Source organism: Columba livia, chromosome 5, assembly GCF_036013475.1.
Source record: "Columba livia isolate bColLiv1 breed racing homer chromosome 5, bColLiv1.pat.W.v2, whole genome shotgun sequence".
NCBI lineage: Eukaryota > Metazoa > Chordata > Aves > Columbiformes > Columbidae > Columba > Columba livia.
Genome location: NC_088606.1, coordinates 54619553 through 54635508, shown reverse-complemented (window position 1 = coordinate 54635508; position 15956 = coordinate 54619553). Strand labels below are relative to the sequence as shown.

At 38.6% G+C, this 15956-nt stretch overlaps 1 protein-coding gene across 5 annotated transcripts in view; it reads right to left on the bottom strand.

The window, feature by feature from the left end:
• ABCC8 (ATP binding cassette subfamily C member 8) overlaps window positions 1–15956 on the bottom strand; it is a 79619-nt gene continuing 63663 nt past the window's right edge. For 3 of the 5 annotated variants that reach the window (XM_065066101.1, XM_065066099.1, XM_065066100.1), the window contains 11 exons: window positions 15793–15885; window positions 12122–12224; window positions 10595–10708; window positions 9842–9962; window positions 9561–9691; window positions 8786–8864; window positions 7786–7894; window positions 6113–6216; window positions 5185–5318; window positions 3734–3796; window positions 1–666 (listed from right to left, as the gene is read on the bottom strand). In XM_065066101.1, the coding sequence (XP_064922173.1) occupies window positions 529–666; window positions 3734–3796; window positions 5185–5318; window positions 6113–6216; window positions 7786–7894; window positions 8786–8864; window positions 9561–9691; window positions 9842–9962; window positions 10595–10708; window positions 12122–12224; window positions 15793–15885 (1189 nt within the window). In that variant the 3' untranslated portion in view covers window positions 1–528. Of the gene's footprint in view, window positions 667–3733; window positions 3797–5184; window positions 5319–6112; window positions 6217–7785; window positions 7895–8785; window positions 8865–9560; window positions 9692–9841; window positions 9963–10489; window positions 10539–10594; window positions 10709–12121; window positions 12225–15792; window positions 15886–15956 lie in introns of those variants that run through there. The other 2 variants (XR_010473267.1, XR_010473268.1) reach the window with 2 other exon arrangements.

Genomic DNA, 15956 nt, shown 5'->3' with positions numbered 1-15956 from the left:
TTTAAAAAGTTTTATAGATTTTATATTTAGATATTAAAGCTTTACAGAGTCATATGATTAAAAGAGATACAAGCTTTTGAGAAATACCTTTGGTATATAATTTTCACTTTAGCATTTAGTCAGTCATGAGCATTATCTACAGTACTATGACACATAAAAATAACATGTTAATAAAATGACAGGAGATGTTTAAGAGTTACATAAAAACTCCATGCTGGCTATTTTTATTTTTGTTTGATGTATATCCTGTCATATTTCACCCCTGTAGCTTGTTGTTGTGGGTTGTTTTGTTGTTGTTTTTTTCCCCCAACTATATTTCATGATTCTTTGGTAGCAAATAAAGAGTAGTAGTATACAAAAAAAGGAAAGTACATGGATAATTCATTAATGCTTCAAATGGAGAAAAATGGCTCATTTTATTTAAAAAAGAAAATCCTCTGTTTATTATGAAATAATATTTATTTACAGGTATTTTACATTTTTAGAAAATAATACAATTGTACTTTAAAATGCTTCATTTTTTCTTTACTACTTATCTGCTTGTACAAAAGAAGCAAAGACACTGTCTTCTTGTTCTAGCAGAACCTCAGGCTTGTCATATTCCAAAATAACCCCTCGCTTCATTACAATAACCAAATCTGCATTGAGGATTGTGTGCACACGGTGCTGAAAAACAAATAAACAAAATGCCAGTTCAGTGCATCTATCAAATACATTCCAGGATAAGACAGACTTCCAGAAATTAATTTTCCTGACAAGTTCAAGTTTGATTAAGGCTACTTATCCTAGTTTTCATCCTAATTTACTATGCAAATACTGCAGATAAATACACAGACCAAGAGCCACATGGATATGCAAGTACCTAAATTGCACATAGGTACTTGAATATGAAGAGTCATATGAGTTCAGACTACAATGTCCATACCCCACTGTCGTGGCCACCACCAGTTGGCAAGAGTAGAGTGGGAACATGGACTGTAAGTGTGGTACTGTATGCGAGTACTCTCTCAGTCCTGTCTAGATCAGGGCGTTTCCTGAGCTTGCTGAGTAGATCTCTCTTCTAAGACCTTGTCCATGTCTTCTCTTGAACTTTCATAGAAGTTTTGCATCCACATCCTTTGGAAAAGATTCTTCCACGCCTGCTTCCCGCTACAAGAACAAACATCCTCTATCGTATGCTCTGGGCCTCACTGCTCAGAGCTGCTTCTGATGTCTCGTCCCTTGCCTCAGGATTTCACAAACCTCTCTCACATGTCCTTATGTTGTCCTTTTCCAGGCAGAAGAGGCCTAGCCTACTCAGGTGCTCCTTAAGGGTTAAGGAGCAGTTCCACACCTCTGGTCAATCTTGTGTTTCTCAACATATTTCAGTTGTAATGTGTCATTACAGGGATGCGGAGACTGGAATTACATACAATATCTGAGGTATGTGTCCACTATGGACCTATACAGTGATATGTTTTATTTTTTGTTCTCCACCCTTTTCCTATTAAGCCCTAACGCTTGCTTATTTTATTTGGAAAAAACTGTCCCAGTATTTTCCACAGTGAATAATGAAAATAATTAATTTAGCTTTTTGCAATGGCATCATCTTTCCTGAGGATTCCTTTCATGTACTGATCATCAAATGGCCCTACATATTGATAGACTTCTTGGTCCTGGTATGTTTTAGGGATTCGTGGATTCCTTATTAGTTTTGATGGCTTCCAGAAGCTTCTCTCATACTTTGTTTTTCTTTTTTTTTTTGGCCTGCCTTATTGCATTTTCCCATGGAACATGCCAGAACTTATGATCATTTCTGTTTTCTTTATTTGGCTATGAGTTCAGCTTTTACAAGAACGCCTTCTGGTTTCCAATAGTCTTCTTTTTTGTTTGTTTAGCCATACCAGCTTCTTTCTATCCTTACTCTTTCCTTTCCTACTAAATAGCATGCATTGGCTCTGGGATTTTTGCATAAAATCTTTCGATAATTTCCATGATCCCTGTCAGATTAATGTTTATTTGCTTCCTCTTTCAGGTGATTCCTCCTCATCACGCTCCGTTCCTCCCCCCCTTTTAATTTTTTTTAGCAAGCCTCCTCATTTTTACAGAATTCCACTTTTTGAAGTTGAGTGTAACTGTATTGCATTTTTGGGGTTTGCATTACTCTTGGAGGGATTTTTAAGACTACTGTGGTCCCTGTTACAAAGTCACTCTTCACCTATAAGGTTCCTAATCAGGTCTTGAGCACTCTCAGTATGAAAACAACTCTTGTATTTCCTTCTGTGGCTTTCTAGACAGATGTTCCATAAAATAATCACTGATGACATCTACAAATCCCATCTCTCCTGTGACATTTATCCAGTCCACAGGCAGGGGGAGGGGACTGAAATATCACATTCCAGTCCTACTTGTTGCCCTTGTTGTCTGATCTCTTTCAGTGTAACACAATCAGTGCTGTTATCCTGGTAAAGTAACACAGGTGATAATATATACCCAATACCATACTCTTCCTATTCTCATTCTTCCTAAGCACAAATTAGAAATGTACGGCTTTGTTGGAAAACAAACAAACCACAAGACAAAACAAACAACAAACCCCAAAACAAAACCACAGAACTCACATCACACCAAACCACCACCACCAAAAAACAAAAAACCCAACGAAACAAAACCTACCCCAACCTTCTATATCTACTACAGAGCATTTTGAATGCAAACCCACCTGCTGTAAACCACATTTACCTTTCAAAGTAAAAACAGTCAAAGTGAGTTTATTCCAAAATGCTGTGTTTGAACTGTACAGTTTGAAGCTCACTAAGAGAGTGAAAGACTAGGCTCTCTCTGCCTATCCCCAAACAAAGCAAAAGAAGACACATAAATACAAAATGCAGCCCAATTCAGAATTTCCACACAGAGAAATCGGGACATTTCATTCTTATGGTTCCTTAGCTTTTTTTAATAATGACACACTGAATGGATACCATAAAATAAATCAGGTTTTCTATTACACATTTGCTAGGTGAAAATAAACAGATGCTGTAAGATTCCTGAGCATAGACTTCTTCACTTGTATTTAATTTTTAAATTTTAAGAAGCCTAATGACTTTGTTTCACCTCCCTGATACATGAGTATTTTTAGAACATAGAGGACCGAAAGATATGTATTGCTTCTGACATATCTGTTGAGCCAACTGCTTTGATTCAGGTCAAATCTCTTTCATAAACAATTTTTTTAATAGATACGTGAGATCTTTCTATAATCACTTGAAGAATATGCAAACTTAAATTCACTGTCAACAGGGGTGAAATGTTTATTTTTAAGAGTTAGTAAGATTCTAATTATTTGTTTACATTCTGAAATAGAATTGCTTTATCCAGTGGCAGAACTATTACAATTTTACTTGCCCTTAGTTAAATGATCATTTTAGCTTCATGAAACTTATTCTTAGATTTTAAAGCAGTCAAAGTCATGTTATATTTTAAATTAGCCTAAAGTGGGTAACAGAAAATAGACCACATACTTATATTACATGCTTTTACAGACAATCAGACATAGCATTATGCAACACATTTAAGAAGCTGTTGTTTTGTATTTAAATAAGAAAGTAGCTTAAAAAGAAAAAGCTTACACTTAAAAGCCACTTAAAAATAATTAATTACCAAATTAACACATTTACTAAGATTGACAAGAATTTACTAATGTGGCATTTCTGATTCATGTTTGCATTAGAACAGCAGCAGAGACTGTACTTACTGCTATTGTAACTACAGTACGGTCAGCAAACGCGGTCATGACTACCTTCTGGAGTATGTTCTCCTATGTAAAGAAAAACATTTTTTGCTTTTCAGACAGTAGAGGTTACAAGATAGACACACAGACACTAAGAAGGCTTAAGAAACCACAGATTAGTCCTTGCTTTTATTGATCCTTCATTGCAGAAATGAATAACTACATGTCAGAACCAAGCTGGAGCCTGGTTTCCAGTCAGGCAGCCCTGCTTGCTCCTGCCACCCTTACTGCCTCTGGGCTTCAGCACATGCCAGAGCTGTGCCCTGGCCCCGATCCCCCGCCATCCTGACCGCAGATTTACAAGGAGGAAATCCAAGGTCAGTTCAGGGTCCTGCCAGGCTGCCCGCATGCTGGTGCCTCTGTGGTGTGTTCTTCACCCTGCTGGAAGCCCAGGAATGTCCCAGCACACTGGAGACAGCTAATACCGAGGGGTGGCAGGGATAAGCAAGGGAGTGTGCTGTACCTGGCATATTTAACAGCAGAGATTATATTTAAGATGGTCTTAACATACATAGTTCTCACTCAACGAGTACTCATCCTTCACTATTTAGGAAACATGTTGTGTACCAAACTCTGCCTAGAAATGTCACTAGCACAGATACTTTCATTTGCTATTACCTGTTCTTTAGATATATATCTCAAGGGAGGGACTATATCCTCAATGAGTCAAGATTCAAAATGTGTTTTAAGTGGGCTGCAACACAGTCTAATTCCCAACCTTACTGACATCCAATACATTAACATTTTACAGAACTAAAAATTGTAGCCGTTATAATAAACTCCTCCAATTACATTCTTTACTCAAGAATAATCACAAAGACTGAAATAATTATGAACAAGACTGAAATAATAATTCCTCATTTTTCCTCATAACAGAGGAAAAAATCCTAAGAATGTACTGTTCTATTTGGCTAAAATCCAGGCAGTGTACTATTATTGTGTGGTTTAACCTCTGTCTAGCAATTTCTGGCAATTAATGCAATAGTCTTTGCTATGTCTCTTGTCTATTTCCTTGATGCTACTTTCAAGCCTTGTAACTTTCTGACTTGTCCTGACCACCATGCTGGAGAAATTTCTCTGCTTGCCAATTTCCCCTTCATTGACCATCCCAGTTGACCCTCCAAGCTTTGCTTACTTTAGAAAATCAAACTGCCAATGAAAATAACATGCTTCATTTTCCTAATGCAAGCAATACTGAAATAACTATTAAACCCCTAGTAAAATGATTTAAAAGCTCTTTAGATTAGTTAGCAATGACTCACAACTATCTGGACTTGTAAACACATGTGCATTAAAAACAGGGTAAACATATTACAGAGTACATAAAATTGCTTTCCACCTTTTTCTTCACATATTAGCAGTTGTCTCCCACCACCCCCCAGGAAAACAAGAAATTAGAAACACTCCAAACTCACTGTTGCCATGTCAATAGATGCTGTGGCTTCATCCATGATGAAGATGCTTGTCTTCCGCACAAAAGCCCTTGCTAGGCAGAACAGCTGTCTTTGGCCCTGGCTGAAGTTTTCACCCCCTTCTGTGACTATAGCATCTGGAAATGATAGAGCAAACCCAGTATTTATGGGGTATGCACAAGTGTGTATTTGAGAGGGTCAGATCGGAGTAGAGCATATGCTTGGAAAATCTCTCACCTTCAGCATAAAGATTTTCAAAGTAACTTTTCCTAGGTCTGCAGCTGCTGATGACCCAATTTTGCCTGTTTATTTCCACTGTTCAAAACAGCCAGTACTTCTGCCTCATTATATTCTTTATAGCTATTAGACATCAAAGTAGCTGAGGATGCTTAAGAGTGACTTTCTCGGGAACACATGTAGTCTTGGACACTGCATACCCTGGTCAAAGTGCCATCCATAATTTCTTTACCCTAAGGCTGTATAACCTAACATTTTAAAGGTTTATTTTTTTGCGGGTGTTTTTTTGTTTTTTAAATGATTAAATAATTCACACCTTTAAGTTTCTGAAATCTTCCTCCATGGATATGACCATTGGAAAATACCAAATAACATATTCAGTATGACACCTGATTTGTTGACACCTTGTTTGAATTCACAAGACTCATAAACCTCAATACTTCATAATTAAGACAGACTGCAAAAGAAAAAATGACCCTTGATTTGAATAGAAACAGGATTCTGCCCCACAAGTGCAGTTGATAAGGGAGTTAGATGGATATAGAGCCTTTGTCTGCAGGCAAGCACTTTTTGTCACCTTTCATAAACCTAAAAAGCTTTTTCTTCAGCAACTACATTTTTAGTAGATAGTAAATGTGAAACAGGAATACTGGGAACACTGGAAGCAATCTTCTCAAGAAGGAAGTCTTATTACCTAGGCCCCCAGGGAGTGCTTTCACCACATGCTTGAGCTGTGCTATTTCCAATGCTTCCCACAGCATGCTGTCAGTGCACTTCTTCTCAGGGTCCAAGTTAAACCTACAGTTAGGTGTTATTCAAGAATATCAGTCAATATAAACTTCTGCAATGTATTTCTTCTTTTAGCATGCTTAGAAACAAACTTGCAAATAATTATAATCATATACTAAGGATCTAGGTCTGATTCTGATCTATCATTGGTATAAATCCATCGAATTTTGCAGTCTTGGTCAACATGTATACCAATGTGATTAAGAACAAAGTTTATCTCTTTCAGTTGAGCAGAATGGGAAAAGCTTTCTGTTCTGCAAATATCTTTGTGGTTTTAGAATTTATTTTGTTCTGAATAAAATAAAGAAATTCCCATGTTTTACTAGAAAAAGCTCTGAAGAAAAACATCTGTGAATACAATCAGTTTAAACTAACATCCATTTTTAACAAAGGACCAAATTCCACCATCTCTCCTTTTAAATCCAATGTCTCTTTGTTCTTTATTGCTATAGAAATGCTAAACAGAACAACCAAGCTTTGTACTGAATTATGAAATACAAGTCTTCACTACAACTGAACAAATCTTGGATTTCTAAACAGATAAATGTTATTTTAGCTTGCTGGAACCCAGAAATGATAGCAACAAATGTGAATATCATATCATATTAATATACAGAATGATAATTAGAAATAAAATATTCAATGGTGCATAACACTTTTTATTTTTACTCCTACTATATGTGCTGTGAATTACTGATGATGGCCTAAATTATTTTTTTTAATAGGTTAATTTATAAAACAAAGGTATACAGTCACCTCATCTTCTGACATGAATTAATCATGCTCTATTCAGGCAAGTTCAGGAGATAATCTTGGGATTTTCATTAAGCTGGAGTCAGGAAACCACAGAAGCCTCTGTCATTTTCGGTGAAATCTAATGACTTTTATTTAGAAACTGTAACTGTAGGTGATGTAACTCCGCACTGAGGATTATACTGTTCCTTTCTAAGGTAAATGTCACAGACATAGGGATGGACACTTGTTGGAAACTGTGGAGCTTTTCGCCACTGTTTCTATTGCATCATCCTCTCAGAGAAAGAGGATTCTCCCAGATATTCTCACAGGTGAAAGAACATCTCAAAGACTAGATGATCAACATAGATAGAGGCTCCAGAATACAATACCCCAGACTTCCCCCAGTACTTCTCACATTGCCTGTTGCTTCCTATTTTTTTACATTAATTTATTAGCCTGCATTTTTTCCATCTCATTTTTAAAGACAGGGAGACTAAAACAGATGTAGGACAAAGTTTCAAGAAGTGCTGGCTGATTATGGGTTGATCAGTGAGCTAAACTAATTACTTGATCCTGGAGGAACAAATAGTGACTTTGTCTGTGTCACAGGCATGAGATGCCTTCTGCGGGCAGCATGCTGACCAGGATCAGGCACTGGGAAGGTGCAGTCTGGCAGGGGTGGGTACAAAGCAAGGACAGAAGGCAGTGACCTCCCTACACCAACTGAGGAGACCGGAATTGAACAGTTTGCTATCAGCAATTCTGTAAAAGTCATCATATGGTATAATATATAACAGCAAATAAGTCATTATATGGTTTTTATTGCTGGTGCTTAATGCTTACCGGATTGTTCCGCTGAATAAAATGGGATCTTGGAGAATGATTGACAGCCTGGATCTCAACGTCTGTAAGGGGAGCTTAGCGATATCTATACCATCAATGATAATCCTTCCTATTCAAAAGAAAATAGATAGTCTGCTACACTGTTTATCATGCCACATAGCTGCTGGCAAAGACATGGCTCCCTTTCAGCTTGCAATACAGTACAGCAGGAACAGGCCTTGAATTCATATCCCCTTATTCACTACTGAAACATGTTTTAGTTAAGCCACAAGCACAACTGTTTTGAGACTAAGCCTCAGCTGGGAAGAAAATGAAGTACACTTGTCATATTTTGTGAATTATCAGACACACTACCTATCTGCTAACCAGTATAAACATCTGTCAAACAAGGTAGGAGCTTACATCAACCATGGAACTAGTTAGCAGGGGGAACAAGCGTTTCAGAAAGCCAAACTACTGTTGAAATTTTATCTCCAAGTACAACTGTCTGGGTCTGCATGGGGTCCTGTGGGCGATGTGGCTGAGAAACTGAGGCTAAAGCTTTTTGAGATGCACAGGAAGACACTCCATGAGGTACATGGAGATGGCACACGTAGTAGGAAGTATGGCAGGAAATTCCAGGGCAGCAGACCAGACTGCAGTCCCCAGTTGCTGACTTTTCTGTGCCCCATGGGTCCTGTCTGTGTCTTGTGCGTTGATCCTTCATTGCACTTGAACACTTTCCCCTTTAATGCTTTGCTCCTACTGTTATTTAACAGCACAAAAGGCTGTCTTCTGTCACTTAGACGTGGACTTTTGCTTCTGTCAAGTAGAATTTTTATTAAGCCAGCTTATCAATGGCATAGCAGTTAGGTGAGAGATGACACTGTACTTAAACAAGGCCAGAGAGTGTGTCCTGCAGATTAAAAAATCATACTTCAAAGCTGTGGCTGTTAAGGAAAGGGCTATCGAAGCACCTTGAGGAGCCAAGCTTGACTAATATGAAAAGGTGTAATCTTACCCTCGAAAGTGTCAACCATTCTGAAAAATGCAAGAGAGAAGGAAGATTTTCCACTGCCTGTTCGGCCGCAGATCCCAATCTGTGACACAGAAAGCAGATGAACATTAGGTGAGCAGAAACAGATTATGTCTGTATTTGACACTTAAGATGAGTGGATGGAGTAGCAGTTTTGATCCACATGATTCTCATGTCCTCCCGACAGTTCAGTCAGACTGAACTGGCCATAAGAGAGTCTCTAAGTTCACTCTTTGTCTTTAGGAGTCTCAGCATTTACAGACAAATCAAGGCCAGTCCAGGAAAAGCAGGAGAGTGACATGGGAGCAGGAGGAGGCCTGGCCAGTGCAGCAGGCAAAACTTAGGATCCTGAGGTGGCCTTGTTTAGCAAGAAGGGTACAGGCAAAAAAGGACTAAGAAGGAGAAAAATAACAGAGAGAAAAGAGATGCAATGAAGCAGAAGAACAAGATGGGAATAAAGCTGAGAGCACCACATGGGAATGATCAAAGTGGGTTTAACACAGTAAGGGGTCACTGTCACTTCTTTCAGCACTGTGTGCTGACAGTAGGGCACGGAGATACTAAGAAGTGGTGTGTAACTCTAACGTGCCTAAACACACCAAACTAAGAAACCCACAGACTCCTTTCCAGTGCACAACATTATTTTAGAGCAAAAATTCTGTAATTCAGTCATCATAACATCCTGTGGTATGGTTTATTAACTCTGATTTCTATGATGCGCTAGTCTAAAGAACTTCTCAGAACCACTGCAGTTCTTTACCTTTTGTCCTGGAGAGATGTGGGCATTGACATGCTTTAGCACTGGCTTTAAGTTGCTGTCATATCGGACACTGAGGTTCTGGATTTGGATCTCCCCTCTGTCTGGCCAGTTCTGGGGAATCTGTGAGGAAGCTGTACCAAGAGCACAGGGAAAAAGAAAGCCCTCTCATAATAAATTCATCAGCTCATTAAGTGATTTACTACATTTTTCATGGTAATATACTGCAAAATCATAAAAATTTCAGCAAGCTCTTCCTGCATGCTGCACAAAACTGCACTTACAAAGGAGCCCTTCGTAATTTTCAGCTTCTGTTTTGAGAAGGCCATTGATTCTTTTCACTGCACCCAGCTGGATCTCCATGTCAGCCAGGTTACGAACCATCCAATTCAGATAGTTAGACACCTAATGTAAAGCAAATACACTACTAAATTCCAGTTTTTTAATAGTTTGCATCATTTGACCAGCATGCAGTTTATATTCCTCCACAATAACACTTTTTCAGCCTTAATAAGCTGAAGTTGTGAATGAACTGTACACTACATGTCAACAGGGTGACAGCAATGACTAAAGGTTAAATTTCCTCACTGCAGCGCACAGATACTTTGGTACTATGGAGATCTCATCTACACCAACAGGAAAGACAGAGGGGAATGGTAAAGAGATGAAAAGACATCATCTTGGTAACTTAAGGTTTGACAGTCAAGAGCAATGTACCAGGGCAAATACAACTGATGCACTGAAAAAATATTCTTCACAATGGGAGACAATATAAAACAAATATGATGCAATTTGGCCATATTTTGTTGACATATTTGAACTAACACCTCAATATACACGTTATCTAAAAACTGAAGAAAGCATACACTCAAATATGCCAACCATTGAATGTGAACTGAAGTTAACACACAGTTTCAGTGATGTTACAGTACCCACTATAGATGGACAGACACCTTCGATCTTCCTGTTCATCTTTGTGCCCTGAAGAATTACAAAAACATGTTTGGGAGAGACAAACAGGGTCCCGAGATTCTTACCATAAGAGCATAGGTTAGTCCCAAGCCTACAAGTCCTGAAGAGAGTTTACTATAGAGGCAACTGGTAATAGAAGTGACAGCTGCTATGAGTACCACACATGCTCCAATGTACTCCTGAAGGAATATGAATAAGCTCCATCACTATAAGACTACAAATGATTACAACGTTCTCATAACTTTGCATACCAAATAGCAAAACCATTGCACAGTTTGAAATACAGGCAGGAAACACCACATAATTCCATAGAGACCCTGCCTAGGAACTCATTCTCATTGCCTTTAGTGTGGCTGTGCTTTTTGGAAATGCTGTTGTATGCAGGAGTCGTACCAACACTCCTAATCTTCCCCTGGAGAAGTCAACACAGATATCTTAAGCATTTAATGGAGTTGGCTGAAGCTGTGGAGCTGATGCTACCTGGGGTAGGAGAGAAATGCTCATATGATGCCCTCTGTGAGCAGATCCTCTCTGTGTCTGATGATTGACTGTGGGGAGGCAGTGCAGTTTCTGCTGGGTGGCTACCATCCATATTCACACAAAATGTTCTTGCACAGCACGTATCTATTAGTTGGACTGTGTCCACATATGATGGGCTTTTGCTGCTTTAGTTGAAATCACTAGTGATTTGACTTCCCACAGACAAGTCTTTGAGTAAAATTACATATCAAACTAGAAAATTAACTCAGTAGGAGGGAAATGGTCACTCATCTATGTTTGTATTGTTTAGTGGTATAGGGACTTCAGATGGTCTAAGACTGAACATATAAAATGGTAATAACATTTTATTTAAGCCTTTCTGAATGTCTGAATTTATGTAGCAAAAGGCGCCAGCTAAAATGAAGTCCAAAGTGGAGGTATAAAGTGTGACATGAAATACGAGTTAACATACACTAAGCACATATAAAAGAAGCTCATGTTACCACAACAGCAGTACTACACCTGTATCTAATAGAGCCTGATACAAATATCACTATCCACAACACAAAATTCTTTGATTTGCTATTAATTTTTAATAAATAATTTCTCAAGCCATGTCAATTTACTGAGCACTTTAAGGAAATGGGCACTTGAATATGTTTGGTGTTCTTCAGATGACCCAGAACAGGCACAAACCTGTCTGAGTCCTTCTGCTCATTAAGAGAGCTTCCAGGAGGCTGAAATGTTCCTGGGGACTCACAAGGCAAAGGCCTGCTGACCCTGACTAACACAGTCCCATAAAGGCATCCTGGCTGGCGGCACAGCTCCACCAGCTCTGAGCCCTCTGCACACACAGAGGAGCCAACGTGACCTATAAAAAACTATTCTTGCCTTGGAGAAACAGCTGCAGGCTATGGGGCAAATCTGTACTCCATTCAGTTTCCAGGACAGGTTGGGTGTATGTTGATTACAGATAGAGAGATATACATATCAAGTGTAAAGGCATAACTTCAAAACCCAGCTGAGGCTGGCTAACTGTTGAATGCCTCATCAAATTGCTTGGAATGAAGTCTAATAAAGTCATTGGGTATACACAAAAATAATGTACTTGCCATGCGGACTTCCAGCCAGCGATTGGCAGCTGTAAGGAAAAGGGAAGCGATGTTGTTTGAATCTGTGTATTCAAGAAGTTTTTGTCGAAATTTGGCTTCATACCTAAAAAGAAAAACAAAAAGGGTCAGGCCTTGGTATGCTGAAAAAATGAAAAGTTAAATATAATTTCTGGGGGTATATGCTCTTGGGCTGCTTGACACGGGATCTAAATCAGCCTATCAATAGTTCGGAGTGACATCATCTGTAGACTTGTGTTAGACAAGTGCAAACTGCATTTGTAAAGTATCTTCATGAGTAAACATTATATCATTGCATTGATGAAACTCTATGTGGGACTTCTAGATCACACTGTCTCTTTTCTAAATGTATTTTATTACACTGTAAGAGACAAATCTGAAACTAAAAAAATTAAAAATATATGAGAGAGAAATAATACATGCCATGTACTTGTGAAAAGTAGTATTAGTACTGCAGAATGCAGTTTCTTATGTAATCATATAAGCTTAAGCTTTAGAATTTATATTACTGTAGTGCCTAGAAATTGTAACCATTTAAATGTATAAACTCTAAGTATCTCCAGTCATGGTAGCTTTAGTGTTAGATAAGTATGTTTGTCCTTATCACGAAACAAATGAAAAGCACTTAGGAAAACAAAAGTCCAAATACATGGTACAACAAAAAGTAACAAACTGGAAAGAACTGTGTTTCCCACTCCCCCAGATGAATTGGCCACAGAATACAAAATAAGATTAATGGCAAACAGGTCTGGTTACAGTTTATTGTAGTGGATCTGCACCCACTCATCCGAATAGCTGCCTCAATGAATTCTGCCTGAAGGCAGCAGATATGGAAGACCCATGCTACATCCCATGCTACAGCTATTTGTGCCGGGGTCTTGGCAAGCATGCAAGTCAGCCAGTCATCCCTTCTAGCTGGGCATATTTATTTGCATAGGTGTAAATTAATGTGATGTTAATAATAAAGTGTATCAATAATTATGTCTAATGATAAATGAGAAGTCTGTCACAAAAGCCTTTTCCAGGGTGGTAATAGAAGCTTAAATGCCTGAAGATCTACTTTAGGCACCCAAAGACTGACATTTTTGCCCCGTTTGTTACACTAGTAAGTTTAACAAACTTGCTAATCTCCCCCTATAAAGCTTTGCCCTATTTATATCTTTAGCTATTACATTTGCAACAAGCACTACTTATTTATAAACATAGCTCACCTTATGCTGATATGAAAGATATGACAATGTTTTGTTTAAGTATGAAGTACATGGCTTAGAGAAGCTTTCAAATTTCTTCACTGCAGAGTATATTAATCCTTCTTCTGAGTACACTATAACAAAGTTACAACTTCACATAAATAATTTATGCTCTTGAGGAAAAGAAGTAAGTGCCACTTTGTGGAAGTAATTTAGCTGTTCACAACTTAGCCATGTGCCACGATGGAAGAGGCATGTCTTCTGTGTGCAATGAAGAACAGCCTGGGCTGGCTCTGAGAGTGCTGGTGTGTTTGCATAGCCAGGAATGGTTGTTCTGCAAGTGAGCATTAGCGTCACGCAGAGTCAGAGCTGGGGAGCCCTGCCGTTCCTCAGTCCCCTACCACATGGACCTGGCTGTACTGCTTCTGGAATCAATTCAGTCACATTTAACTTTCATATCTCTATACCATGAGGTATTACGTGACGCAGATATGCCTTAGAAGATGTGAGGTATGCGTCATGAATCAATCATGCGTATGCACATGGATGGAGATGCAGACAAAGTTAACACTGTTGGTGGAATACTACAGAAATATCAGAATTTCTCTTCAGAAAGTGTTCCTAGATTATCAAGCCTTTCAGAATACAGACCAGTCTTTGCAGATGCCTTCACATTTGCATTTTACTGATTATTTAGCACCAACACTATCTGAAGTACCCAATAGCAACCTAGAAATCGGGCCAGGGCATCTGCTGAAGGTGTATTTATAGCTGCAGTAGTAGCTGTCTTTCTGATCTCCTCCTTGGCTTTTTTGTACATCTCTTCCTTAGGTATTCTGAGTAAGTGCAGGACTGAGAGTTACCAAGGGTAAGGGTACTCCACGAACAACTGGCACCTCCTAACTTTGACTGGATTCCCAAATTAGTGTTATTTTTAGAGATGCTCAAGCTAGCAAGTCTAAACTCCACTCCTGCTAATATTTTAGGCAGCTGAAAAGCTACACAGTCCTAAATATAGCTAGGTTACCAGCTGACGCGGGAGGCTGGCGGGCAGATGGAATACAGAGCTTACTGAACACACATGGCTGTTGGGTCAGACACACATCAGTTACTGCAGGATTTAAGAAAAATGAGGCACCAGACACAATTCTTTGACAGAAAAATTCATTTCAAAGTGGCAGGAAGAATCAAGACGGAATACTCTAAATAACTGAATATATCAGCTAGATGGCATTGAATTTTATTTATTGTATCAATATCTGAAAATATACAGCCATAATATTCTAAAGAGCCTCTTGACAAAGTAAGATATACAGATAAATGAGAAAAGCAACTGTTAAAAGAGAAACTGAATTTCTTTAAAACTGAATGTAAACATAGCTACAAATCAGAGAACACTGTTGGCACTTAAAATAAATAACCAATAACAGTAATTAATATAAAATACTGTGCTGTTCTACCACTCTTTGGGAAACCACCTTCAGTCAAAAAGAAACAAACTCTTAAATTGGTTGTTATTTCATTGAGCTATTTATATCCTATTTAGAATAATTTAAGTAAAGTTAACTTTGTGCATTGCTTCTATTATAAAATTAACATTATAGGTTTGGAGGAATAAGTACTAGCATTTCAAAGATAGAACAGTAACAGTAATAATAACTGCCAAAATGTGTAGACATCTAGATGTGGTGTGGAAGCCAGGTGACCGCATTTGAGTCAACTGGGAAAAGACAAGAATAGCACTAGTGCAGGGCAAGCAGCTGGTGGGCTCAGCAGTAGTTTTATTGGTACCTCTACAAGTATCAGTGTGGCTGCTGTTTTTGTAACACGGACACACAACCCAGGCATGTATCAGGTATCCCTGGGATGCTCTCCTGTGCGCTTATGTGGACAGGAAAATGAATCAAAACAGGTGATGAAATACTTTGTCTCCAGCTTGTGTATTTTCAAAATCAGTATAAACAAACACCTTTTTAGCTAGCAACCTGAAAAATAACTTAGGGAGCTATCGCAGCCTCTGAAGTCACTAGCCTGCACAGTTTATTTTACCAGGACATCAACTCATACACAAATCACTCTGGCATAACAAGCTAGTGCATATTAGTTGTTCCATGGAGACTGTCCAAGTGCATAGTCTGCCACATTGCACGCTGCAGTAATTTCAAGCTAATTTAGCTTCTTACATCACATTTGCCCACAAGTTTTTTCAGGCTGCGTGCAAGCGTATGGAGAGTTACTGCAGGGCAGCTGACACACATTAGCTTGTTTTTCTACAATAACTCCTTCACATGCAAAACACTTAAAGTTGATCAGTGTTTTGGAGTTCCCCCTTACCAGTGTTTTGGGAAATCTGGGTTTTCCAGCTGATCCAAGTAACAGTTACTTACAACTGCACAGTGGCAGAACAGAATCAGAAATAGAGATTCAAAAGTACGGTAATGTATTTTTCTTAAAAAACTATACCTGAAAGCTCGGATGGTGGTAAGACCTTCAACAGTCTCTGAAAAATGAGAAAGCAATGGTAGCTGAGTGCTGTCATCCAGCTGCTGCAGGTCCCTGGAGAGGATTATGAAAATAATTTTATAAAAAGACAGTTTTGTTGTGCTGTTATTCGCTTGAAACAAGCC